At 40.7% G+C, this 27,870-nt stretch overlaps 2 protein-coding genes across 5 annotated transcripts in view; both read right to left on the reverse strand.

The window, feature by feature from the left end:
* Positions 1 to 1,582: 1,582 nt before the first annotated feature.
* On the reverse strand, positions 1,583 to 17,862 carry LOC111825919. Its single transcript, XM_023753541.1, has 4 exons — positions 17,781 to 17,862; positions 16,954 to 17,320; positions 4,564 to 4,617; positions 1,583 to 3,448 (listed from the first exon to the last, which is right to left on the reverse strand). Exons 1-4 carry the CDS (start codon positions 17,860 to 17,862, stop codon positions 3,340 to 3,342), a joined length of 612 nt encoding a protein of 203 aa, XP_023609309.1. The 3' UTR covers positions 1,583 to 3,339.
* A 5,352-nt stretch (positions 17,863 to 23,214) lies between these two features.
* NUP205 (nucleoporin 205) overlaps positions 23,215 to 27,870 on the reverse strand; it is a 79,139-nt gene continuing 74,483 nt past the window's right edge. For 2 of the 4 annotated variants that reach the window (XM_023753502.1, XM_023753501.1), the window contains exons 40-43: positions 27,643 to 27,766; positions 27,048 to 27,176; positions 26,409 to 26,482; positions 23,232 to 23,571 (exon numbers count right to left, since the gene is read on the reverse strand). In XM_023753502.1, coding sequence (XP_023609270.1) covers positions 23,419 to 23,571; positions 26,409 to 26,482; positions 27,048 to 27,176; positions 27,643 to 27,766 — 480 coding nt within the window. In that variant the 3' untranslated portion in view covers positions 23,232 to 23,418. Of the gene's footprint in view, positions 23,572 to 26,408; positions 26,483 to 27,047; positions 27,177 to 27,642; positions 27,767 to 27,870 lie in introns of all 4 variants that reach the window. The other 2 variants (XM_023753500.1, XM_006088314.3) reach the window with 2 other exon arrangements.

Here is a 27,870-nt window from a genome sequence, read left to right on the forward strand (position 1 = left end):
GTACACACAGACAACCAGAAAAACCACACTTCATAGTAACAAAAATGAGTTAGAAAAAAGAAACCAAATTCTTTCTTTAAACCAGAAGCAGGTAACTGCTTAATTGCATAAAATACCAAATCAGAAGAAAAGTCTATTAAGACATCAAATAACTAAAATACATAAAATAACATAAACTATAGCCTCTTTTGATGATTTCAAATAAAGTGGTTTTGGTTTTTCTCTCCCTTTGCTTGTTTGGGAGGTTTACAGTTTAAGGATAAGCTTTTCAAGTTCGATCTATTTATTAGGTTCCCAACATCAATCCTGAGTATTATTTTTCACATGTGAGTAACCTTCAGTAGTATTATGAGTAACTTTCCTTTCATGGTCCAGGGTGGCAATAAATTTTCTTAAATCACATCAACAGAGGTTTTCGAACATTTTTAAAGGGAAAAAAGGGCATGTGTTGCACTGATTCTTCCCATCCCTCCACTGGGGAACGTAACTTCCTGTGCCATGATCACAACCACTGCCACCCCATCCACAAATGCACCCTCAAGTCTGTGCTGGTCTGGACTCCTATGTCTCAGGGAAGATGATCTTGCCTGAGAACTCTGAGCCCCTTTCCACTGTGGCAAGAAATTAAAACAAGGAGAGGGTATGTGACCAGTGCCTGCTAAGTTGGCCTGTGTTCACTGTGCAGCAGCTGGATGGCTCTCAGCAGTAGAAATGATTCCATCAGGGGGTTAGCCCTAATTCCAGATGAGTTTTGTAACAAGGTATAGTATAGAGCAGGGGTCCTCAAACTACGGCCCGCGGGCCACATGCAAATACGAATATTGTATTTGTTCCCGTTTTGTTTTTTTACTTCAAAATAAGATATGTGCAGTATGCATAGGAATTTGTTCATAGGTTTTTTTTTAAACTATAGTCCAGCCCTCCAACGGTCTGAGGGACAGTGAACTGGCCCCCTGTTTAAAAAGTTTGAGGACCCCTGGTATAGAGCAGTGATGGCGAACCTTTTGAGCTCGGCGTGTCAGCATTTTGAAAAACCCTAACTTAACTCTGGTGCCGTGTCACATATAGAAATTTTTTGATATTTTCAACCATAGAAAAACAAAGATTTATATTTTTGATATTTATTTTATATGTTTAAATGCCATTTAACAAAGAAAAATCAACCAAAAAAATGAGTTCGTGTGTCACCTCTGACACGCATGTCATAGGTTCGCCATCACTGGTATAGAGAGATTTTCTCCTAACATCTAAGTGACTTCCCTCCCCAAAGAAACCACTCTGGGAGACACACACAAATAACAATGCTACCATGACTGATAACAAGGGACTCCTAAGCTTGTAGCACTATGAATACCCTCAGGGATGGTAAACCTTTATTCTTAAGGCTTTAATTCATCCTGCCAACAATTTAGTCATTTAAGATAAAATCTTGGAAGCCAGGTGGTATGATCAAGGTGGATACTGTAGATTTTCATCAACAACCAAGAGCGTGACCATAGAATAATGACAAATTTTGCATGGTTCATAAACTTGTTCCCAAAGTGACTGCGAAGAAACAAAAGTATTCTGAGCAAAAGCAGGATGTTTGGACTAAGGTCTGCTATTTATTGGGCAAATTTGCAAAGCACTGTGCATCACGTACATTATTGCAATTGTTTCTCATGGAAGCCCTATGAGGTAGGTATTATGTCCAGATCTTACAGAGAATACAACAGTTTCAGACAAATAAGCTGTTTGCCCATGATCACACTGCAAGGGAGAAGCCAAACCATATGATCCTAATCTGTCTCACACACCAGGATGAACTGATGGATAAAACTTATCTCCATGTATGAGAGATGCATGTTCTCAAAGAGAAGCAGAATCACTTCATTTTATAATCACATGTAGTATCAGTGTCATCGCTGTCTGAAAAAAGGTGTCTCTAAGTAATCTTGCAGTTTACTGATTCTGCTATAATGTCCTCAGACGTAGCATTATCAGTGAAGCTGCCCAAGCCCTCTAAAGCAAAACGATGAAGTGGGACTTTACCTATATTTAGTGCAAATTACAGTTTTAGGACGTTAACTTATGGCTATACCCTGCATAAATACGTATGGTAACATCAGGTTCCAAGTTATCACTGTAACAGCAAAAGATAGGAAACAACTATTCATCAATGATAGATTAAATAAATTACGGTATATTCATCCAATAGAATTTTATGCAGCCAAAAAAGGAAACAGATTCCTTATTCCTTACATACTGATATTAAATGGGAGGAAAAAAGGCCAGAGCAAAGCCTATGTATAGTTTATCATTTGTGTAAAAAGCCCATGCACACATGGTTAGGCACAGAATCTTGTTCAATAGCATACAGTAAACTGCTGGCAGTGCCTGGCTCCAGGAAGAGGATCTAGGAGCTAGAGGTGGGAGAGGCCCTTCATTCTAAATCACTCTTGTATCTTGACTCACGGGAAAAGTGATGTAGTCAAACATTTTGTTTAATTTTTTCAAATGAACTAATTATACATTTGACAAATTACAATGATAATTTCTGAGTGCAGCAAAAAAAGTTTTCTTGTGAGAATCACTATAAAGTTATAATGTTGATACATTTCTTTTCATGTGAAAAGGCATAAAATTTCCTTTATAGACAACTTATCATTTATCCATCATGTAATGTCAAATGCACCTATAATCCCTTAAAATAAGTATGATTCTTTTGAGGAAAAAGAACCAGATCAAATGCATCATTAAGGAAAAACATGCATACTGAACTATGAAGTCTACTGAGGACAAAGGCCATATTTTTTAATTCCCCAATTCCTGATGGAGTTCTCAGAATATAGTTTCTCAGTTGATGAGTAGCAAATTGATTTATTGGTTAAATTAGCAACTATGGAGTTATATATGTCAGTTATACTGAGAACAGTATAAAATAAATGGATAATTCACCAGAAACTGGCTTCTAGATTTTAATTTTAGTGACCTTGAAGTAACATAATTTAGTACCAAATGTTTAAACACCCATTATAATTGCTAACCTGTGAAGTCAGCATTATTTATATCTGATCAGCTATACAAAACTCATTGATTTTTCTTTTGAAAAAGGCAGTAAAAAATCCCAAAGAATAAGGGAGAAACTACTAATTAAAGGTCATGTTTACTAATCTAGCACCATAATTCCAGTCTGAGGCCCTCCCAAGCTGCTAGGAGGAAGGGAAGCGGTGAGGATGTTGGGAAAGTAAGCACAGTTCTTAACTTGTGGCCCCATTTGTGCTCGAAGCAAAGGCTAAGACTGGACAGAAGACAGAAGCTTTGGTTCAGGTGTAAAGGAGGCCCTGGAGAAGAGGAGAGTCAGGATTTCCTGGAGCCAGTGCTGGAGTTGGCCTCATGGATTAGGGGGTTTCTTCTTGGCATCCATGTCCTTTTTAATTTCTTCAAGTTTTTTAGCCAGGTTTGGCATCTTTAAAGAAAAAAGACATTATTATAATTTTGCATCTAACTAATCAATATGCTTTGACTTCTCTTCCTCCAAAGATAAATGGTTGTTGTGCAAGTTTTTATTTTCCTCTGAAAGTGACCTGTTAAATAGTGGTGTCTTTAATCTTTGGACTGCAATAGAAGGATTTCAGAAGTTGTCAGGTAAAGTATGCTCCCTCCCTGGAAGCCAGACCCTGACTTTGACTTTTATAGACTCACTTAGCCCCTCAATCCAGAGCCAAGTAAAAGTTGTACATACAAAGAATAAATGTGATACAGTTGGATACAGCACCATATGACTCAAATGAAGGTTGACAGAGGGAATTCCCTTTGTCACACTAAAAGCTTCACTACAAAAGTTAGTATCGTTTCATTTCCTTGTCTCTTTAAAACAGTCATTACCTTTCCAGAATCCCCATTCATAGGCAGTTTTGCCACCTGTTTTTCCACTTCCCTATCTATAAAGTGAGGCTAATACAATGCCCCATGTCACAAAACTCTGTCCTCCTTGAACGTGCTACATGATATAGACCCACCTCCAAAATTCTGTCATCTCTACTCCTGGGTATGGGGACTGAAAAGATTATCCTATTAATTTTTAAATTCTCACTGATCACGTGATATGCCGTAGAACTGTTAAGAAGAATCTAACCTACTATTACTCTGGGCCAGGAGTCCTCAAACTACGGCCCGCGGGCCACATGCGGCCTGCCAAAAACATTTATCCGGCCCGCCGGGTGTTTTTGCCGCCGCTGCCTGCCCTGCTTAGCAGCCGACTCGTCCCGGGCCCGCAGTTCGCATGTGTGGAATGTCTGAGGGACAGTGAACTGGCCCCCTGTTTAAAAAGTTTGAGGACCTCTGCTCTGGGCTAACAAACACAGCTCAGCATCACCATGAGACCATCTAAAGTGATGGGATTTTGCCCTCTTGTGGTGATATAAAGGACAGATAGGCTTCTGTGACTGGAAAATCTTTCTCCAAAATTCAAGACTTTTCCCTCAGATCTATGGACCCCATCTATGCTCACCTTACTTCAACAAAGACAAGTCACTACAAGTCAGCTTCATGGAATCATGGAGAAAGTGAATGGTCACTTACGTCATAATTTTGAGCCAGATACATTCCAACCAGGTTGCCAAAAGTAAATCCAACCTGAAAGAACAGAACAGGAAGAGTTACACTGGATACTGAGCTCAGTACCAGCTGATACCAAGCCAAACTATACAGATAATATTCTCCTAAGGAGCTTAGGATAGTTAGAAGACCCCAGGGTCCAGTCTAGGGCTGGAGAGTGTAAAGTGTGAAATTCACATCTTGCTTCTATAAAATATACATAGAAATAGCCTCCCAAAAGGTTAAAGAGAATACACCAAAAAATAGGAGCACTGAACAAATCTACCCTAAATTCTCCTTATCCCCTCAGCACCTCCATAAACACTTGATTGTAAGTTCTAGAAACCCAAGTTAAAGTTCTGCTTTAAAAAAAAATTTTTGTTTTATTGATTTCAGAGAGAAGAAGGAAGAGGGAGAGATAGGAACATCAAATATGAGAGAGAATCATTGACCAGCTGCCTCCTACATGCTCCCTACTGGGGGATCAAGCCCGCAACCTGGGAATGTGTCCTGAGCAGGAATCAAACCACGACCTCCATAAGTCGATACTCAACCACTGAGCCACACCAGCCAGGCAAAGTTCTGCTTTTTGTTGTTAAAAGCTGCAATTGTTTTTCTTTTTTTGGTTATGAGTATTGTTATTCCTCACTGTTAGGTCCCAGCCAAAAGGAGCCAGGCCAAGAGTTTAAGAAATTTTATTGCATTCACTCACAGCTGGCTGAGACCAGTGTGTCAGTGTCAGCCCTGAGGAGGTGGTTAAGTTGTCTTACATAGGGTAAAAATATGCAATACAGGGTCAGGATGTGAGTGCAAGAGTCAGTCAAGCAGAAGGGAGGGCAAGAGTTGGTCAAGGGAGGCAAGAGAGGAGAGTGCACAGGTCAGTCAGGCAGAGGGGAGTTGTTCTTATCTTGCTTCTGCAGGCACTGGCTGTCTGCCTCAAGGTATGGGAAAAGGCTTATAACAATACTAGTGGCCCAGTGCATTAAAATTTGTGCACTCGGGTGGGGGTGGGGGTTCCCTCAGCCGGGCCTGCCCCCTCTCACAGTCCAGGAGCCCTCGGGGCATGTCCTACTTTGGGAGGCAACCGGGCCAATCAGGGGAAGGTGCTGCTGCCATCACCCCACCTCTGCTGCCGCTGCCAGCTGCTGCAGCTGCCTACCCTCAGCCCTTGCAGCCACTGCGGCTTTGTCCAGAAGGATGTTCGGCTGTCCGGTCTAATTAGCATATTATGCTTTTATTATTATAGATATATTTCAGAAAATATATCCAAGCAGGAGAGATTAAGGGTCATTCACCCTAACACTCATGACATCAAATAAAAAGTATTCAATTTTTAAAAAGTGTTCAGTTAAATCATAGGATATTAGAAAATGAAGGAACTTTCACAGTTCAATCTCTTCATATTTCAAAAACATGAGGCCCAGCTGAGCCGGTGTGGAGCATCAACCTATGAACCAGGAGGTCATGGTTCAATTCCCAGTCAAGGCATATGCCTGAGTGGTGGGCTCGATCCCCAGCGTGGGGCAGCCAATCAATAATTCTCCCTCATCACTGATGTTTCGATCCCTCTCCCTTCCTCTCTGAAATCAATAAAAATATATTTTTAAAAACTATTTAAAAACAAACAAATAAAAAACAAACAAACATGAGGCCCAGGATAGTGAAGTGACTTGTCAGGGCCATTCACAACAAAGAACATGGAACAACCTAAATTAAATACAGATACACACTCAAAAACTGAAATACATGATGACAGAAAAGAATGGGACATGCCCTCACTGGCTTGGCTCACTGGATAGAGCGTCGGCCTGGGGACTGAAGAGTCCTGGGTTCGATTCCGGTCAAGGGCATGTACTTGGTTGCAGGCACATCCCCAGTAGGGGGTGTGCAGGAGGCAGCTGATGGATGTTTCTCGCTCATCGATGTTTCTAACTCTCTATTCCTCTCCCTTCCTCTCTGTAAAAAATCAATAAAATATATTAAAAAAAAAAAAAAAGAATGGGACATACCACCAAGAGAGCATAGGGCTTGACACTCTGCCATGGGTGGTGTCTAATGGGCAGGCCTCTTAAGACCTGCAGGGAACACAGGTCCCCTAACCAGCTCTTACTCAGTGACAAGACAGAAAGGCACACGTCTGAGAGAATTATAAATGTTTATCCTGTTGGGTGACTACTCTCCTGAACAAAACTGCTTCATGAAAATTTAAAGCTTTCCCTTCACACCAAAAGAGCCAACACTCATTAAGCTTCAAGTTTTAATGATGATCTTTAATTCCCTGCCTCCCCGCCAATAATTAATCATCTCCAACTGGACAGCTAATTTCTAATTTCACAAATCTGAACTGGCATCTGATTGTTCCCCCATCATTTTCTTTAATCAGTGTTGTTCCTATTCAACACACAGCAGAGGTTAACTTAGAAAAAACAAAGTGTGACACTTAAGGTCATCAGTGATGCATGCAGTGGTCTAACCTTGAATTCAAGCTGGATAGGCATATGGGAACAGAATACAGCGGGGTTCTTACTAAACTTTAAGCTTACCAAGCTTTTAACACCAAAAGCATAATTTAAATTAGTTTGTTAGTAAATTAAGCATAAAAGAGGCTATAGTCTCTAATCATAGACTACTTTTCGATTAATCAGACACATCAAGGGGGCACTAAGAAGCAACCCACTACTATGGGTTGAAACCAGGTAGACAGAGGTTTTCCAAATCCAGAAAGAATATTAACTTTGCTTAAAAGAAGAGGGAGGGGAGTAATTAACTGAGAATGTTAACTCTGATACCAAACAAAAAGAACATAGGGCTGAAAAAAATTCCATAAAGAAATAAACTAGCCTGGCCTGTGTGGCGCAGTGGTTGAGCGTCAACTCGTGAACAAAGAGGTCACTGGATAGATTCCAGTCAGGGCATATGCCCGGGTTGCAGGCTCATACCCAGTAGGAGGTGTGCAGGAGGCAGCCGATCAATGTTTCTCTTTCATCGATGTTTCTATCTTTCTAACCCTCTCCCTTCCTCTCTCTCTCTCTCTAAAACCATAAAAACAGCCCTAACCGGTTTGGCTCAGTGGATAGAGCGTCAGCCTGCGGACTCAAGGGTCCTGGGTTCGATTCCGGCCAAGGGCATATACCTTGGTTGCGGGCACATACCTAGTAGGGAGTGTGCGGGAGGCAGCTGATTGATGTTTCTCTCTCATCGATGTTTCTAACTCTCTATCCCTCTCCCTTCCCCTCTGTGAAAAATCAATAAAAAATATATTTAAAAAAAAATAAATAAAACCATAAAAACTTTTTTTTTTTAAAAAGAAATAAACTAGATTTGGTTCTACCATTATCTAAGCGTACCTGTAGGCAAGATACTTAACCTTTTTGGAGTTTTGCTGATCTAAATTTCCCGTTTTATAAAAACATTAAACTAACAATGTTCCTTCCAGGTCCTACATTCTAGGATTTCTGGTTATTACTATGGTATCTCAAGATAAATATGGTATATTTAATGTGGCTTCATTTTGGCAACTTCATCAGACATTAAGGTGCATAAAAATATAGCAGTTATTTAAAAACACAAAATAAAACAACCCTGGGCCTCTACACATGTCATATCCAGTTCCAGTTTCAGAGTACTGCCAGTATACCAATGGGATAGTATAAACTTAAATATATAACATAAGATAAATGTTGCACATTAAGAGACGTGTTGAGAAACATGCAGGAGTCCAAAAAGCATCCACATGTTGTTCATGGGATACTCCATAGGCAAGTTTAGACCAAAAAAAAAAAAAATTTTTTTTAATCTAAATAAATAAGAATCTGAAAAAGTAAAATCTAAGTCTGAAAAATGATAAATCATTAATCTGAAAAGTTAGCCTGGAGCCAGAGTATAGAAAGTCTTCAATGAATCGGAAATTCTCTGCAGGGCAAGAATGCTTAACATCTTCCAGGCCAAGACCTGGAAGCCTAATCAGTAGTCCATCCAGATGGCTGGATGTCATCCCCATGGTCCCCTCCACATCATAGGCCACACCCCTAGTTTTCCCTGCAGAGAAAGTAGCAAGCAAATGTGAATAATTTTTTCTTCTTCTTAAAAATCAATGAAGATCAACAGAATAGAATGGAGGGTCCAGGAATGAACCTTAACATGTACGATGAAGGAACTGTCCACAAGGGTGCTAAGACATTCAGTGGTTTCAAAAAATGATGCTGGGACAACTGGGTATCCATATGCAAAAGAATGAAGTTGGACTCTACCTCACATCATAAACAAAACTTAATTGAAAATGGGTTAAAGAAAAAAAAAAGAAAATGGGTTAAAGAGCTAAATATAAGAGCTAAAACTATAAATCTCTTGGGATAAAACATAGCAGTAAATTTTCATGACTTTGGAGTAGGCAATGGTTTCCTAGATATGCCACTAAAAGCACAAGTGGCAAAATAAATTAACAAATTGGACTTCATCAAAATTAAATGTTGTGTTTCAAAGAATACCATCAAGAGAAGACAACCAACAGAATGGAATATAATATTTGTAAATCATGTCTCCGATAAGGGATTGGTATACAGAATATATAAGGAATTCTTATGACTGAATGATAAAAAGAAAAATTACCCAATTTAAAAATGGGCAATGGATTTGAATAGACCCTTCTCCAAAGAAGACATACAAATAAATGGCCAACAAAAAAATGAAAAGATGTTCAACGTTATTAGTCATTAAGAAAATGTAAATCAAAACCATAATGAAGTGCCACAACACACCCACTAGATGACTTTCACTGAAAAGATGAAAAATGTGGGCAAGGATGTGGAGAAAGTAGAACCTCCATACATTGCTGGTGGGAATGCAAAATGGTGCGGCCACTTTGGAAAACAGTCTGGCCATTCACACACAGTTACCAGATGATGCTGCAATTCCACTTTACAGCATATACCCAAGAGAACTGAAACATACATCCACACAAAAACTTGTATACAAATGTTCACAGCAAAATTGTTCACAGTAGCCAAAAGGTGGAAATAACCCAAATGTCCACCAACTGGTGAATGGATTAACAAGATGTGGTATATCCATACAATGTAATATTAATCAGCCATAAAACAAAATGAAGTTCTGATTCACACTACATGGATAAACCTTGAAAACATTATGCTAAATGAAAAGCAGTCAGAAAAGACCATGTATTGTATGACAGTCAAATCCGTAGACACAAAATAAATCAGCAGTTGTCCAGGGCTGGGGGTGAGAAGGGGAATGATAAATGAACGCTAATGGGTATGTGGTTTATTTTAGAGGCAATAAAATGTTGGATATAAAATTAGATAGTAGTGATGGTTGAACAACTCTGTGAACATCTTAAAAACCACTAATTCTACACTGTAGATGGGTGAATGGTAAGATGTAAAACACATTTCAAAACTATAAAAAAAAAATCAGTAAGATTTGGTAAAATACTATCTGGGATAAAACTGAGGAAATCAAAGACAACTTCAAGGTTTCCAGGTTGGATAAATGTTTTAAAAGACTGGAAATGTTAGACTGAAAAATCGAGGACCACTCAGATAAATGGCTGGCTTTGTATATGAGAGTTCCAAGAATACTGCTGTCAGTTGTTATGTATGGACACATGAGCAAGTTAGTCACAACATTGTATTTATTAACATAAGCACTAAGTCAAAAGGAAGAGAGCCAATTCCAAAGCAATCTGACATCTGATCATTTGCTGCTCAACCCCTTCCCCAATCAAAAAGTTTTTACGTGCTCAGCCGGTGTGGCTCAGCTCAACCACTTCCACCCAGGAACCAAGAGGTTGCTGGTTCGATTCCTGGTCAGGGCACATGCCCAGGTTGCAGTCTTGATCCCCAGTAGGGAGTGTGCAGGAGGCAGCCAATCGATGATTCTCTCTCATCAATGTTTCCTCCTCTCTATCCCTCTTACTTCCTCTCTCTCAAAAAAAATTTTTTTTCAATAAAAACACATTAAAAAAAGAAAGTTGCCAAGTCAGCATGGCCCCGTGGTTGAGCGTCCACCTATGAACCAAGAGATCATGGTTCAATTCCCGGTCAGGGCATATGCCCGGGTTGCAGGCTCGATCCCCAGTGTGCGACATGCAGGAGGCAGCCCATCGATGATTCTCTCTCATCATTTATGTTTCTATCTCTCTCTCCCTCTCCCTTCCTCTCTGGAATCAATAAAAAAACATATTTTTAAAGTTAAGTGTATAAATCACCAAATAAAGTTACAATTTTTATCTTGGGACAGCTCCTGGCAATAACCCAGAATGAATACTACCTGACAGATCTGAAATATGACTCATCAAATTATATTTTCAAAAAGTACACACCCAAACCAAGTTAGGACAGAATATGAACCATCTTATATTTACTGACAACAGCTTAAGAAATCTAAAAATAGTCTTTTTATTTAGCAAATGTAGCTACAACTAGCATTTAAAAGGATACCTTTAAAGTTTTATAGTATCAGGTGAGAAAAGCTACACAATGCAAGAAAACCAAAAATACACATTATCTAACAGCAAAGATAAACTGATCATTTTATTTCTCAACTTAATTTCAGCTACTGCTGTCAGAAAGCCTCTCCATTCCAAGGAAGCGGGGGAAACTTCACCCTTTTTTGTGCGTTAGTCTTTAATCACTGAAGATTTTAGTATGGGAAACAATATCAGATGTGTTTAACAACTGCTTCAAGTAATAATAAAACCCACGTTTTGTACATTAAATAAAAAGCTGCTACGGATATAACCTGTATTCCTTCTACTACCACCAGAGAAGCACAGTTTTAATATGTAAGCTAGGTTTTATATTCAATAATTTTCCTTAGAGAATGGAGGAGGGAAAAAAGCTGGTAATTATTTACTGAGCCAGTACATTAAATAGGGACATTCACAAATAGTTGGACATAACACTCTAGAACAGTGATGGCGAACCTTTTAAGCTCGGCGTGTCAGCATTTTGAAAAACCCTAACTTAACTCTGGTGCCGTGTCACATATAGAAATTTTTTGATATTTGCAACCATAGTAAAACAAAGACTTATATTTTTGATATTTATTTTATATATTTAAATGCCATTTAACAAAGAAAAATCAACCCAAAAAATGAGTTCGCGTGTCACCTCTGACACGCGTGTCATAGGTTCGCCATCACTGCTCTAGAAAGAGGTGCATCAGGTAGAACTGGTTTGCCTGTTCATAAAGCTGACTTAAATATTCAAATATCTTACGAATATCTGAGAGTGGTCATCAGGCGAAAGAGGAATATCTAATTAAATAAATGAAATCAATCACAAAGTACTAGGTGCCATGTGCTTGGGAAATCAAAGTGTAAAAAGTATGTATGTGGCTTCTTCCCATGGAACGTATGATCTATTCTAGGAAGACAAGACTAAACTACATGAAGGTGCAGTGAACAAAACAGCATGTCACCACATGATGGTCTGAATGGGCCACCTGGTTAAGTGCTTTGTGTTAAAAATCTAATGTAATTCATATTAATGTATTAAAGAAGAAAAACCATATGATCACCAGGTGGGGAAAGAGCATGGTAAAAGTCAGCAGCCAATCACAAGAAAAACTTAAAGTAGAAATAGAAGAAGAATCTGTAAGAAAATATCAGAAACACAAACATCACATCAAAACCCGAGAAACAGTTCTACTACACGGAGAAACAAAGGTATGATATCCACTCTCACTACTTCTACTGGAAGTCCTAGCTTGAGGAGGGGAGGGAAATAAAAATAAGAAAAGAATACAAAACTGTCATTTTTGCCTTCACTGGAAATATGACTGCCTTCACAGTATTGCCTTCCCTGATTCACTTCCAAGTGAATCTATAGACAAACTACTGGAGCTAAAGGCAAGATTGCTAGACACAGAAATTAATACCGCAAAATTATAGCATTTCCATACATAAGCAACAATGTGAAAATGTAATTTTAAAATGAATGCCACTCACAATAAAAAAAAACAACTCAAAAGTACTTAGAAATAAATATAACAAACCAGGGGCAAGACTATTAATTAGAAGATTTTTTTTTTTAAATGATGAAAGACATGTATGATCTAAGCAAACTGAGAGATGGATCAGAACAGTGCTTAAAGTCATCAAGAAGGCTTTGTGAAAAAAAAAGATGGGAGTTGGGCCATTAAGAGTATTTGGGAAGGCTAAAAAGAGGATAAAGGTAATAATAAAAAAAAAAAAACATGTGGGAAGGTATGAAGGCCACATGGCCCATAGGTTGGTAAGTTTAGCCTAGCCCCATGGTCGGCAAACTGCGGCTCGCGAGCCACATGCGGCTCTTTGGCCCCTTGAGTGTGGCTCTTCCACAAAATACCATGTGCGGACGCGCACGTACAGTGCGATTGAAACTTCATGGCCCATGCGCAGAAGTCGGTTTTCGGCCTGGGCGAGTCTATTTTGAAGAAGTACTGTTGATATTTGGCTCTGTTGACTAATGAATTTGCCAACCACTGGCCTAGCCAATCTAAAACAGAGGATGTACAATAACAGGCAGTGGGAAAAGAAAATGGGGCCAGATGAGTGGATCTTGAAAATCAAGTAAAAGTGGTTACGATCTGATGTGGAAGGACACAGGTATTACTGACAGTTTCTGAGCATGTGAATAAAGCCATAAATTTTGGATGATCACTGGCAGCTGCAAGAGAGGACAGAACCAAGGGCATCAAGGGAAACATACACAGAATTAGAGGCAACAGCCTTGCTTTTTTCTGTGGCTGATGAGCGCATATAAGGAGTGGCATGTCTTAAAAAGATTTCAAAACTAGAATATTCACAGAAGGGTAACTTTATCAGCATGAACCTGACATCATAAAGAATGGGTGAAAGAAACAGAGATGTTTAGCCTAAGGCAGTGGTCGGCAAACTCATTAGTCAACAGAGCCAAATATCAACAGTACAACAATTGAAATTTCTTTTGAGACCCAAATTTTTTAAACTTAAACTATATAGGTAGGTACATTGTTATTAACTTAATTACGGTACTCCTAAGCTGGTCTTTGCTAAAAACGTCCTCAATCTGAGGGGTCCGACCTCAGCGAACGTATCCCCACTTCTTCTAACGCCACTTCTTCAAAATAGACTCGCCAAGGCCGAAAACCAACTTCTGCGCATGGGCCACGAAGTTTCAATCGCACTGTACGTGCGCGCCCACACGTGGTATTTTGTGGAAGAGACACACTCAAGGGGCCAAAGAGCCCCATGTGGCTCGAGAGCTGCCGTTTGCCGACCACTGACCTAAGGAAAAGACTGATGGTGTGAGTGAGGGATAGTGAAAAGTACCAAGGCAATGCTCTTCAAATATGCAAAGGGTTGTCATGTAGATTAGAATTGCTCTTTAACATCCAGGAGTAAAACTAAGTAAGGACACGTTGACCAAAAATGAAGCAATTACCTGTGGAAGTAGTGAACCTGCTGTAACTGGAGGCGACCAACTGTAAGCTGGATGCCGTCTCTGTAGTGGAGACGGAAGCACCAGCATGGCAGCTGGACTGGAGAACCTACCCTAACTCTCCCAGCTCAAAACCTACATTTCTCCGCCAGCGAGGCTAGTGTAGCCAGTCCAAAGGCAGAGTAAAACAGACCCGCTCTACGAACTTGGCAGTGGGAACATGAAGACAGAACTTTTCTTAAGGTGAGTAATGAAGAGTCAATGGCTTCAAACAACAGCTACATCTACTGTGTGCTTACTATGTGCAAGGTAGCATTCTAACTCTTTCATGAATTAACTCATGCTCTTCACAACCGTACAAAGCAGGTACAATTATTGTCCAGTTTAAATTGGGGAAACCAAGGCATGGGTCACTTAAGTAACTTGCCCAAGATTATATAACAGGTAAATATGTGCCAGGCATAGCAGCTAGAGTCTGAGGTGGGGAACCTTTTCTCTGCCAAGAGCCACTTGGATATTTATAACATCATTCACGGGCCATACAAAATTATCAAGTTAAAAATTAGCCTGCCAAATTTGGTCAAACATTTAACTAACTCACTGTTAATGCTTTGGCAGGGCCAGACCAAATGATTTCGAGGGCCTTCTACAGCCTGCGGGTCGGACATTCCCCACCCCTAAGCTAGATGATATGGAGAATGAAGGAGGGAAATAAATAAAAGATTATGTCAATAATTCAAATTTTAGAAAGCCAGGACCAGGGAACAAAGAAGAACGTTGGGTGTGGTTTGCAGGGTGGGGAACAGGTGACGGGTCCAGACGTGTTGAGGCTGATAGAGGATATGACAAGAGATGTTCGGTAGGCGGCTGCGACAGGGAACTGGAACTCATGAGTGAAGGACTCAAGGAGCTTTGGAAGCTCTCAGTACAGAGGTGCAGGTACAAGGAACACACCCCTAAGGGGGGTTTGAGAGAGGAGCAGTCAGGGATTGAGCCTTGAGAAACACCCAGCACCCAGAAGGGACCAGCAGCCAGTACAAACCGACGAGATGAGACGAGGGCCTTCCCCCTGGTATTCCAAGCACGGACCCCCTCAGGCCTGGAAGGTCCAGCACCAGAGCCAGGCACCTTCGCTCTGTGCAGACTCGTCCATGCAAATAAATCCACGTGTGTTATAATGTGAAAGGACGTCAGGAAGTACTGAGATGCAGGATCCCAAGGGCAAAGAGGAAGGGAGTAAAGAGGAGCTGGCTGGGAGTGCCAAGTGTTACCACTCCGGAGGTAAGGAGCCACAGTACAGGCGGCAGTGGACACAAGCCCCCAGCAGCGCCCACCATGTCAGGCTTCTCCTCAAAGCTTCAAAAGTTTCCTTACAACAACTGTAGCTAAACTGCACTGCAACCAAGGAAGCTACTGGAGTAACAGGGAGGAGGAGCGTCCCGCGGAACCAGGTCTCAGATTGGGATGACGGGCAAGTATTTTCATCCAAGGAGGAGTAAGCAATTTGTGCGCAACACAATCCCGTGTTCAAACAGTGTCCCAGAAAGTGACGAATGCAGGAACCATCTTGGAGAGTTCCAAAATGTGCCACGACAGTGCCCACATTCACTTGTGACTGCCCCGTCCCTGCCAAAACTTCTCCCTTCACCTACACTTCTGGGGGCAAACTAATCTCCATTCCCGGGAAGAAACGAAATCAGAACTAGACACCTTGTCAAAGAGAAATGGAACGTGTCTGATTCCTTCCTCAGTGTCACTGCTGTAAGGACCTGAACGTATGAACTCACGTTCAATCCTCACAAAGAAGCCACGAGACAGGTTTCCACTGTCCGCTGTGGACACTGCAGCACGGAAAACTTCAGTGAGCAGCCCACGTTCCCACGGCTGCAGCGAGGGTTCAGACCCACGAGGACATGATGGCTGGTCACAGGCTAAAAGCTAGAGGAGATCCCGGGATCGTGGACCTCCGCCCACTGTTTTATAAATGAAATGGCTGAAAGCGGAGAGAAAGACTTGCCCGAGTTCAGGCTGGGGGACTCACGGGACGGAAGTCGAATCAAGGTGAAAAGTAATCCTACCCACTTCTCTCAACAGATGCACGTCCAGGGACAGAGGGGCACCCTGTCTTAGTGGACCATTATTGTCAAGGCTCCCCCTCCTTCTGGCCTAGAGGATTAAAAAGTCAACGACCACACCTCTTTGATAAAGAATGTAACATCGGGGAAGCATCTCACCCCGAGAACCCCCTTTCCGTGACCACCTGGAACCTGCTGCAATGCCTGCCTCTCGCTAGAGGTGGAAAGCATTGCTTGTTAAAAGCGCACGGATTGGGAAGAACGACCCTGGCTTGGAAATGTGACGGGCCATGGGAAGCCGCCGAGCTTTGCAGGAAACCCGAGTTTGCTCATGCTCAGACGCACGCCCCCCTAAAATGCGCCCGTGGGAGAATCGCCTTAGACGGAGCCCGCCGCCCTGAGTCAGGCGCTGTGACACCCCGGGCTCCCTGCGCCCCAGCGCCGGCCGGCGTCCGCGCCTCGCGAGGAATTCGGCTCATTCCCGGCCTCCCACAGCCTCGGAAGCGCCAACAGCAGGCCCAAGTCGGGATGGGGTGCGTGTCCTTGTCGGGGCGGGAGAGCAGAAGGGGGGACGGTCCGAAACGTCCTGAGGACCCAAGAGCGGGAACAGGAGGAGGACCCGCGGCGCGCAGGGCGCGGCAGACAGCACGGAGCTCCCAAAGGGCGTCCTCGGACGCCTGGAAGTGTTCAGGGCTTGAACGCACAGAAAAAGACTGGCCAGTAGTTGGAGCGAGGCAGACACAGCCCCGCAGCCCACCCCGGGGCGACGGAAGGCACCGCGGGGCCCACGCCCAGGCCGCCGGGCCCAGGCCGCCGGGAGTCCGGAGCCCCCCAGGCCCTGAGCCGAGCCCCCGGCCCGCTTCTCGAGCTCCACTCACCAGGAACTGGAGCATGATGTCAGCGAAGACGGCGCGAAGGGCGGTGGTAGCTCCGTGGGCCGTTCCACTCCAGCCTCCCCGGTGCGAGGGGCGGAACCCGCCGTCGGCTTCCGGGTCACCCCCCAGCCCCGCCCTCCTCGCCTTGCCTCACCCGGAAGCCGTTCGCGGTGCCCGGGCGCCCCCTGGCGGAGCTCCTGGGAATTGCCGCCTAAATTGGCCGACCGGCGAGAAAGCCAGCCAGAAGGAAGTCCCAAGTCCCAAGTGGGGCTGGACAGTTTGGAACATTCAGAATCCGAGACCCCAGTCCCGGAATCGCTGGGGTTATTATGAGAACCCCAGGGATTCTGATGCACAGCCAGGTTTAGATCTTACCTGTATGTGGACCGCGTGAGGCAGAGGTTCCCATCCCAGGTGTAAAATAAGTTACAGATCAATAACAACTTACAACAAAGCAAAACAAAAGAAATATTAAAATTGTTAGGCAGAAAGGGAGAAATTCTTTTATAATCTCCAAGTTGGAAGATTTTTCACATGACCAGCATGATACAAAATGCAGAACCAAAGAAGATAAGATAAAATCAATGACAAAAAAAAATTGTTTTTAATTGTATGGGGGAAAAAATAGATGAAAAATATTGTTTGTAAAACAAGTGATGAAGGACTAATTTCCCTTAAATAAAGAGTGCCTACAAACCAACAGACCAAAATCCAATAAAATGTAGTTAAAGACCGTGAACAGCTTAGAGAAAAGGAAATAGAAATAGCACAAATATATAGAAAGATACTCAGTGGTATTCATACTCAGAGAAATGTAAATTACTACCAACATAAGGTGCCATTTTTCTCCAATTGCCAAAAATCAAAAAGCTTGATAACATAATGCATTGGAAAGAATGCAGAAAAGGGCATAGCCATATAATATTGATAGGGATACAAATAGTTAAAACTTTCTTTGATTGCAATTTGGCCAAAACTATCATGTTTAAATTAGCATACCCTTTGTCTCAGCTATTGCATGAAATTGATAAGCTGAACTTCATTAAAATTAAAAACTTCTGCCCTGCAAGACAATACCAAGAGAGTTAGAAAGAGAGTAAGAGAAAATATATGCAAAAGATACATCTGATAAAGGACTGTTATCTAAAATGTACAGCCCTAGCCGGATTGGCTCAGTGGATAGAGCGTCAGCCTGCAGAATGAAGGGTCTCATGTTCGATTACAGTCAAGGGCACATGCCGGGGTTGCAGGCTCAATCCCCAGTAGGGGGCGTGCAGGAGGCAGCCAATCAATGATTTCCTCTCATCATTGATGTTTCTCTCTCTCTCTCCCTATTCCTTCCTCTCTGAAATCAATAAAAAATATATTTAAAATAAAATAAAATGTACAAAACTCTTAACACCCAACAATAAAAATCAGCCTGATAACCAGGGATATGCAAATCAAAATGAGAAACCACTACACACCTATTAGATTGGACAAAGTCCAGAACGCTAACACCAATGCTAGGGAGCATGCAGAGCAACAGGAGCTCCCACACATTGTTGGTGGGAATCAAAAAGGTACAGCCACTTTGGAAGACAGTTTAGTAGTTTCTTATAAAAGTAAACATACTCTTACCATATAATGCAGCAATTTTGCTCCTTGGTGTTTACCCAAAGGTGTTGGAAACTTATGTTCGAATAAAAACCTACACAGGGGTCTTTATAGCAACTTTGTTCATAATTACCAAAACTTGGAAACAACCAAGAGTTCCTTCAGTAGGTGAGTGGATAATAACTATAGTACATCCAGACACTGGAATATTATTCAGCACTTAAAAAAAAAAAAAAAAAAAAAAAAAAAAAAAAAAAAAAAAGCTACCATGCAATGAAAAGTTGAGGAAGCTTATTACTAAGTAAAAGAAGCTAATTTAAAAAGCCTACATACTGTATGATTTCTACTATATGAAATTATGGAAAAGACAAATCTATGGAGACAATAAAAAGATCATTTGTTGCCAGGGAGGGAGTGGGGTATGGATACATGAACAGGCAGAGTGCAAAAGATTTTTAGGGCACTAGTAATACTCTGTATATTTCAGTGATGGATATATCTCATTATACATTTGTCCAAATCCACAGAATGCACCCCCCACCCAAGAGTGAACCCTAAGATAAAAAACCATGGGCTTTGGGTGATTATGATGTGTCAATATAGGGTCATCTTCAGTAAAAATGTACCACTCTGGTAAGTGATGTTAATAATGGGGAAGGCTATGCATGTATGGAGATTGGGAGTATATGGGAAATCTCTGTATCTTCCTCTCAATTTTATTGTATCTTCCTCTACTTTGAGAATTGAAACTGTTTTTGTTGCCTTGGCCGGTTTGCTCAGTGGATAGAGCATCAGCCTGCGGACTGAAGGGTCTCAGGTTCGATTCTGGTCAAGGGCACATGCCCAGGTTGTGGGCCCAATCCTCAGGGGGTGTGCAGGAGGCAGCCAATCAATGATTCTCTTTCATCATTGGTGTTTCTCTCTCTCCCTCTCCCTTCCTCTCGGAAATCAATAAAAATATATTTTTTAAAAACTATTATTGCTGATGTGGACCAAAAAAAGTTCGAAAAGTGTCATGATGTCTGCAACCGGCTTTCAAATAGTTAAGGAAGAAACCCAATATATCTATATATATAAAAGCCTAAGCGACCGTTATGACTGGACAACAGCTATGATGCGCACTGACCACCAGGGGGCAGAAATAAATGGGTGCAAACACTAAGAAAAATGTTGCAATGTGTAGTGAAATTAAAGCTCTGAATCTCCAACCCAGGATTTCCATTTCTAGTTGCAAAATCCAGAGAAGCCCTCTTACATGTCACATGTCTGACCTAAGAAGACACATATGATAATCATCATTGCAGCCAAATATTATAATAGCAAAATATTGGGGACTTTAATGTGTATTAGTCTACTCCAGTAGAGTTCATAAGTTTTAGGGTATTTGTTAAATGTGATACTACTATTCAATACTTACAATAAACAAGTATGAGGAATTTTTTAAAAACACAATGTTGAACAAAAAAAGGCAACCTGCAAATTGCCCCATAGTATGACACATAAAGATTAACAGACAACCTGTAAAACAGTACCTTTTACTGCCTAAAAATACACACATATAAATGACAAAGATCAACCATGAATTCTTGACAATGGTCACCTCTGGGAGGGAAGTAAAGAAATAAGATCAGGAGTTCACTGATGCCTCAGTTTTATCTACTGAGAGAGACAAAGATAGATAGAGGTAGAGATAGAGAGATACAGAGCAAATATGATTAAGATTTGATCAAACCAGGCATATGACAAGATAGAGTAGGCACCTGCATGTTAATTAGATTATGTTATTTGTATGATTGAAACAGTACACAACTTTTTTAAAATAGAAAAGAACGATAAGTCAAAATGTTTTATTTTGGAAACAAGATATTCAGTCTCAAAGATCAACCCACAGATTATTCATAACAATGGGAAAACCAGCTTTACAATGGAGAGATGTGTCAAACACTACCTAAACTAAGTGATCAAACAATATAAAGGGACAAACTGATATGTCCCCCCTGATATGATATGCTGAGGGCATGATATCACCTGTAGAATGGTAGTATCTTGCCAATTGAGTATTCTACTGGTTCAACCACTGGGCCACACTGGCCAGGCTAATGTGTGATTCTTGTTGAAATCCTGTAGAAGAAAAAAAAGTTCGAAAAACATTTGGGGGCAATTGAAGATAATTAAATATGAACTGAGTATTAGAAAATTTTATTGTTAAATGTCTTGTGTGATAATGGTATTGTGATTAGGAAAGAAATATCCTTGTTCTTATTTGCTGATATATTACAGAAAAAGTGCCATGATGTCTGTAACCAGCTTTCAAATAGTTAAGGAAGAAACCCAATATATCTATATATATAAAAGCCTAAGCGACCGTTAAGACCGGACAACAGCTATGATGCGCACTGACCACCAGGGGGCAGATGCTCAATGCAGGAGCTGCCCCCTGGTGGTCAGTGCCATCCCACAGCCAACCTCCTGCGGCCGACCAACCTCCCGCAGTCCCTCCCCTGGTCAGCCTGCCCCGATTGGCCCCTTGGCCCTGATTGCCAGCCAGGCTGAGGGACCCCATCCATGCATGAATTCCTGCACCGGGCCTCTAGTACACATATAAAAGAGCTAAAGCAATGTGCAAAATGTTAAGTGGTAAACCTGCTGGCATGGCTCAGACCTATGAATCAGCAGCTCAGGGTTTGATTCCCAGTCAGGGCATATACTCAGGTTGCAAGCTCAATCCATAGTAGGGGGCATCAGGAGGCAGCTGATCAATGATTCTCTCTCATCATTGATGTTTCTATCTCTCTCTCCCTCTCCCTTCTTCTCTGAAATCAATAAAAAATATATATAAATATAAACATATATTTATATTTATATATATTTAAAACGTTAACTGGTGAAGCCAGGTGAAAGGTGTATGGGTGCCCTGCCTTTTACTCTCAACATTGGTGAAGATTCAAAATTTTTCAAAATAAGTTGGGAAACCAATAGACAAATATTTAGAAAAGGCTAGGTTGTGTACAAACAGCATGTAGAGCTTAAAGTTCAGCCATATAGTTATGTATCACCATTTTATAAAAACTCTAAGAATGACAAGGAAGGTACTCACCTCTTTTTAATTTTCTAACCCCACGAAACTGATCAACTCAATAAAAACAATACATTGAGATCTTTTGCTTATTTGAAGGAATAGATGAACTTAAACCCTAAGAACACACACTGCCCCAGCAGCCTCTCTCCACACGGGAACAGAATGCAGTCGGTCACATGTCCCCGCTGGACTGATTATACAAACGGTGCTTCTGGCCGGCCTTTTGAGCAGCACACGCAGCAGCAATTCTTCCTGTTCCCCCCACCCCACCCCGTATTCCTCCCCACCACACACACACACACACACACACACACACACACACACGTCTTCATGGCCCCAACTTCTCATCCACAGTTGGCTGCAATTTTGGAAGAAATGGGAGAAGAAATGGGAAAACAAGTTATGAAGTCAGTAAATTAAAAATCTTAATTCCAAATTTAGCTAATATCTCTGTCCATCCAAGGTTTATAAAATGCTTTGATTCTGTGCCCCAGGTTCTTTTCTGATTATGTAGGTTCCTGCCTGTGTTCCAGATGATAAAGATGGCCATATTCCTGACCAGTGGAGCAACAGTCATTATTAATACATTTTGGATCCACTTACTTATTCATTCACTCCCCTCTAAGACTTCTCTTTATTAACAGCTAAAAATTAGTGCTATAAGTGCAGTAAATTAATTTCAAAATGTAACAATGACAAAGCCATTTTAAAAAGATTCTTAAAAGCCATGGAGCCCAGCCGGTGTGGCCTAGTGGTTGAGCATCGACCTATGAGCCAGGAGGTCACGGTTCGTTTATTGTCAGAGCACATGATGGGGTTTCGGGCTCGTAACCAGTGGTGGGCATGCAGGAAGCAGCCGGTCAATGATTCTCTCTCATCATTGATGTTTCTATCTCTCCCTCTCCCTTCTTCGCTGAAATCAATTAAATATATATATATATGTTTAAAACTATGGAAATGTCATTATGCGATTAAAAGTAAAAGCAACACTTTGGAATTAAGAATTCATTTTCTGCTAGTACAAGAGAGTCAAGACCCTTTCTCCTCTCAGCAGTCTCTCCTGTATACAAGGCTGAAATAATTGGCCAGAAAGGGAAAAATGGACTTTCAGATGATGTAGTCACTTGAACATAAATACAATTGAGCAAGAAATAGAGAGGTGATTATGCAATTCTTTTGCTATAATTATAACTATCATATTTTATGAGAAATATAGGCAGATGATTAGAGAAATTTCTCAATCATTTCTAAGGAACAAATGAAAATTATATTGTCATTTAAATGCAGAAAAAAATTAATTTTAGGAAAGACATGACTTGACTTTTTGAGACATTTCCAAGTACACTATTCTACTAATGAGTGTGGCTACAGTTTATTATCCACTCTGCCTCATGGAGCAATCCTAAATATCATGGAAGTGTTATGTAGGTACAAAGAGAGAAAAAAAATGAGAATTTCCAGACTATGTCTTTAATTTAGCATTCAAAATTATATCCCTAGGAAAAAACCACCACTGTGCAAAGTTTATACTTTCCCAATAATGTTGATCATTTTCTAGCTAAAATTTCAAAAGATCAACCATTCATTCGTTTTGTTTGTTTTTTTAAAAAGTGTTTATTTTTTACTAGTAAGGATGAAACCGGGCAAAGAGGTTTACAGAAAAAAATGTGCATATATAAAGAAAGAAATAGCAAAATATTTTTGGTCATAATTTAGAGACAAATTAATCTATAAAAAGGAGAGAGTTTTCCCCAGTTCATCTCTTCCCTAGAAGAGTGTAATAAGAACGGCTCTCAGTTCCGTGATATCCTCAATAGGCCTCGGACACGTCTGACAAGAGCTTGTATGAAACTATAGCGAGATCGAACTTTTGAATATAATCCTTCAATGTCCAGAAGTTTCTTTTGTAGTGATTCTCCAAAAGCATTGATGGCGTCAGCCTGAAGCTAGAAGTAACACAGAGGACATTTCATTATTAAAACTGCATTCTCAAATATTTCTTTTATTCTGTCTTCCAATTTAAAATACCTTTGCATCTTTTAATGTTGTCCTTTCTCATGTACCATTTTTTTAAATCACATTTTCCACCCTAGAATTTATTCATACTGTTTCCCCCCTTTCTTTTCTTATAAAAATGTGTAAAATTTAAAATCTCCTTTAAATAACAACTGTTGATGCTGCTGTTGACATGTAGACATATGCACAAAAACATTTCCTGAAGGGCCAAACAAGAAGTTACTGAGTGGATGCCTCGGGAGAAAGAAACAAAGGATACATTGGAAAGAACTTTTATTTTTCCTTCACTATACAATTTAAAAAGACAAAAATGTACATGCTTTTACTTTTACTTTATAAGAGGGGGAAGGGTATCTGGTATACACTTTAGACCTCAGGTGTATTTTAGAATGCCTATGTAGTTCCAGATGGATCTTTTTGGCATAACACTGAAAAGCTAACATCAAATACTAAATTAGGTGAACCTACCTGCCTTTGATTTTACATTAAAATTAAAGCACAGAGTGAGGTTATTTATTAATCCTGCATGTCTTCTAACTTTATAAGAGACCAGTCTAATGAAACAGTCATGAAGTCAACATATAATTATTAGACATCTTCTGGAAGATATATTCTTTAGCTAATTCTGCACATGGCCTCACTAACATTAGCTTCCCTACACAAACCACACCAAGAAATAAATTAATTATAAAGTCACTAGGAGGCAAATGCAGTCAGCACTAGGCATGATATCTATAACGTCTGGCTAAGTGTGGGTCTGAAAAATGCTGTGACTCTGCCCCTTTTTCCTGGATAAGGCCCAACCTTCAGCCACAGGTTTTATCAAATCGTGGCCAAGGACATGAATTTTAGCTGCCTAGGAGCAGATCAGGTTATAATTCATTTTCCTTAATATTACACATCCTGATAACTGCTTTGTTCCTAAGACTTTGTATTTGTTTCATATGAGGTTTCATTTTAATTGTTTTTGAAATGTTCTTCATTCAATTTCAACACTACTGATCAAGGGGTTACTAGGTACATAATGCCCTATACAGTCATGTGCCACATAATGCCTTTCAGTCAACGTCAGACTGCATGTGTGACAGTGGTCCTGTAAGACTGTAATGAAGCTGAAAAATTTCTATCACCTATTGTCTTCATTGCCATTGTTAATAGAAAAAGGAATGTTCATAGTAACATTATCTGCTAACAATCAAATCTATGAGGAAAAAAAGAAACAAACCAAAAACCACCAGGGATGTATTTCTGAAAAGAATGACACCTCCTCAAGAAGAGCCTCAAGCAGGTCCTTCAGGAGGGATTGCAGAAGACACTGTTATCACAGGAGATGAGAGCTCCATGCGTGTACTGCCCCTGAAGACCTCCAGTGGGACTAGACGTGGAGGTGGGAGACAGTGATAGTGGTGGTCCTGACCCTGTGTAGGCCTAGGCTAATGTGTGTGCTTGTGTCTTAGTCTTTAACAAAAAAGTTTAACAGTAAATAAACAGAAAAACGCTTAAAGCTTATAGAATAAGGACATAAAAAATATTTTTATACAGCTATACAGTTTGTGTTTTGAGCTGAGTGTTATTACAAAGGAGTAAAAAAGTTTTTAAAAATTTAAAAGTAAAAATGTCGCCCTAACCAGTTTGGCTCAGCGGATAGAGCATTGGCCTGCGGACTCAAGGGTCCCAGGTTCGATTCCGGTCAAGGGCATGTACCTTGGTTGTGGGCACATCCCCAGTAGAGGGCGTGCAAGAGGCAGCTCATCGATGTTTCTAACTCTCTATCCCTCTCCCCTCCTCTCTGTAAAAAATCAATAAAATATATTAAAAAAATAAAAAAATAAAAGTAAAAATGTCACAATAACTTATTGAAGAAAGAAAAAACTTAGTTTAGTGTAGCCTAAGTGTACAGTGCTTATAGTCTGCAGGAATGTACAGTAATGCCCTAGGCCTTCACAGTCTCTCACCTCTCACTCACTAACTCACCCAGACCAACTTCCCATCCTGCAGGCTCCATTCATGGTAAGTGCTCTATACAGGTGTACCATTTTTTTAATCTTTTATAGCATATTTTTACTGTTGCTTTACTATATTTAGATATGTTTAGATACACAAATGCCATTGGGTTAAAATTGCCTTCAGTATCCTGTACAGTAACGTGCTATCTGTACAGGTTTGTAGTCCAGTAGCAACAGGCTCTGCCATACAGCCTAGGTATCCAGTAGGCTATACCATCTAGGTTTGTGGGAGTGCATGCTATGATGTTCGCACAACCACAAAATTGCCTATCGACACACTTCTGAAAATGTATCCCTGCCGTTAAACGACACATGACTGTACAATATGATCGTCTACTGGAGTTAAATTTTTAATGGCTACTCACAATCTCTCCATTAAATTTTCTGAAAATTAAGTGTTGTCAATTTGTGCCTAAAAATTCTACAAAGTTAATAAAAAAAATTTGGGAATTTCTAGATCTTAATACCTACCAATTACTGAACTCTTACTAGGTTCCAGGCACTATCCTAGGAGTCTCACATATGAAACCTCAGTTAATTCTGAAAAAATTCTCTGAAGTTGCACCATAATTCCCATTTTTCTATGAGAAAATGGAGGCTCAGAAGTTAAGTAAGTTGTTCCACATCAACAGCTGTTAGGTGGCCATGCCAGAATTCAAATCTGGCCTTTGTATACATCCTGAAAATTACAGTCTTACTAACATACTAGACTTCTCCTTTTTCCTTTAGAAATTAAAAAAGAGCATAGAATTGAACGTTACCTGGTCTATGTCATGTTGGCTCACTACTGTCAATCCACTTCTAAAATCCATATTGGCTTCTGAAGCAAAAGAATCTAGAGACAAAAGACATACTCAAACCTTTTCTGCAGTTTGTCTACAACACAGTGGAAGAACCTGGAGACAATGAACCACAGTGCCATGGAAAACATGGGTCAAGATGAGAACCTGATTTCAATTTTCAGTTCATGGAAGCCCCCGGGAAGCATTTCGCTGGTCTGAGCCAGGGCTCGAAAGCTTGTCTTCTGTTTTCCCCCAAGGGACCCAATACATTCTCATCAATGAGAGAGGCTCATTCCAGCAACGAGAACCCTGGCCTCGGCTGACCCACTTCCATTCTTTCGGACAGTTACTTGTGAGCAGGGGACGCTGGAGCTGGCTCACCTCTTAACTGAAAGAAGTTGAGGAGCAGCTGCTAAGATGCTTTTATGCTCTGCACAATTTCCCACGGCTAGAAGTAAAGTATAAAGTCAAGCTATGCCTAATACCTAAGTGGCTCTCGATTATCCAATCAACTCTTAGTAACCTAGACACAGAAAATAAATTAAAATGTGACTAGTTTTTCAAGGCACTGAAATCCAAAGGCATTTATGGTTCATTAATTTGCAGAATAATGTTTACCTTGTAGCCTTCTGCTTTTTAACAATGTCCTGGAGGCAAACAAAGAGTCTTGAGAATCCGTGGGTGTGCAATGTAACAAGTAGTACTCCAGGTGGCGCCAAAGAATAAATAGGCAGGTCTCTATGATAACTACAGAGAGCTCAAGTAAAGGAAAACAATCTCAACAAGTGCTTTTTACAAACCAGTTTCTGAGGAGGAGAAAAAAGGAGAGACTGCACCACCTAGTGATGTACCCACAGCCTCAGTAAACAGCCAGGGGTAAGACTCCACGGAAGATGGAAGACGTCTCCCCAGAAGCAGCAAGATGTGCTGAGAAGGAGGAGGGGACCGCGGGACACTGTGCCAGCAGTCTCCAGTGTCCTTGTCCCCTGTCCAGACAGAAAGGTTCTGTACATTATCAGGGTTATTAGCTACTCTAAAGGAAAAATAATTCTATTTTGAAATATATCAGGCATTTACTGGGGAAAAAATGAACAGGAATTATGACCCTTTCTATATGGTTTTGATGCCCAAATAACATGAGAATAAGTAAACAGTTCCTACATTGGCAGGTTCTCTTAAAGGTCAAGTCCCACTGTGATTTTGCTAAGGATACAAGAACAAAGGGAAAGCAGTTTAGCTCGATTGTTGATCAGCTTCACCAAACGCCGTCTTGCTAGAACATATTTCTGGGCAGTGGAGATTTTATCAACACCAGCAGGCATCACAGACTGACACAACTAAGAAAAAGAAACAAATGCAGTATTAAGAATGACACAACTGTAACGAAAATGTACTATAAGAGGGTTGCTTGTGATAAGCACTGTGAAAAACATTCAAATAA

This window comes from Myotis lucifugus, unplaced genomic scaffold (assembly GCF_000147115.1).
Source record: "Myotis lucifugus unplaced genomic scaffold, Myoluc2.0 scaffold_46, whole genome shotgun sequence".
In the NCBI taxonomy this organism is placed as follows: Eukaryota; Metazoa; Chordata; class Mammalia; order Chiroptera; family Vespertilionidae; genus Myotis; species Myotis lucifugus.

Excerpts from the sequence above, each read along its gene's own strand:
- LOC111825919 (XM_023753541.1), bottom strand. The coding sequence starts at position 17,862 with ATGCCCTTTTCTGCATTCTTTCCAATGCATTATGTTATCAAGCTTTTT. Across the intron at positions 4,618-16,953 it reads ACATCATGCTCCAGTTCCTG|GTTGGATTTACTTTTGGCAA; the intron begins GTGAGTGGAGCT and ends CTGTTCTTTCAG. Across the intron at positions 3,449-4,563 it reads ATCTGGCTCAAAATTATGAC|ATGCCAAACCTGGCTAAAAA; the intron begins GTAAGTGACCAT and ends TTTTCTTTAAAG.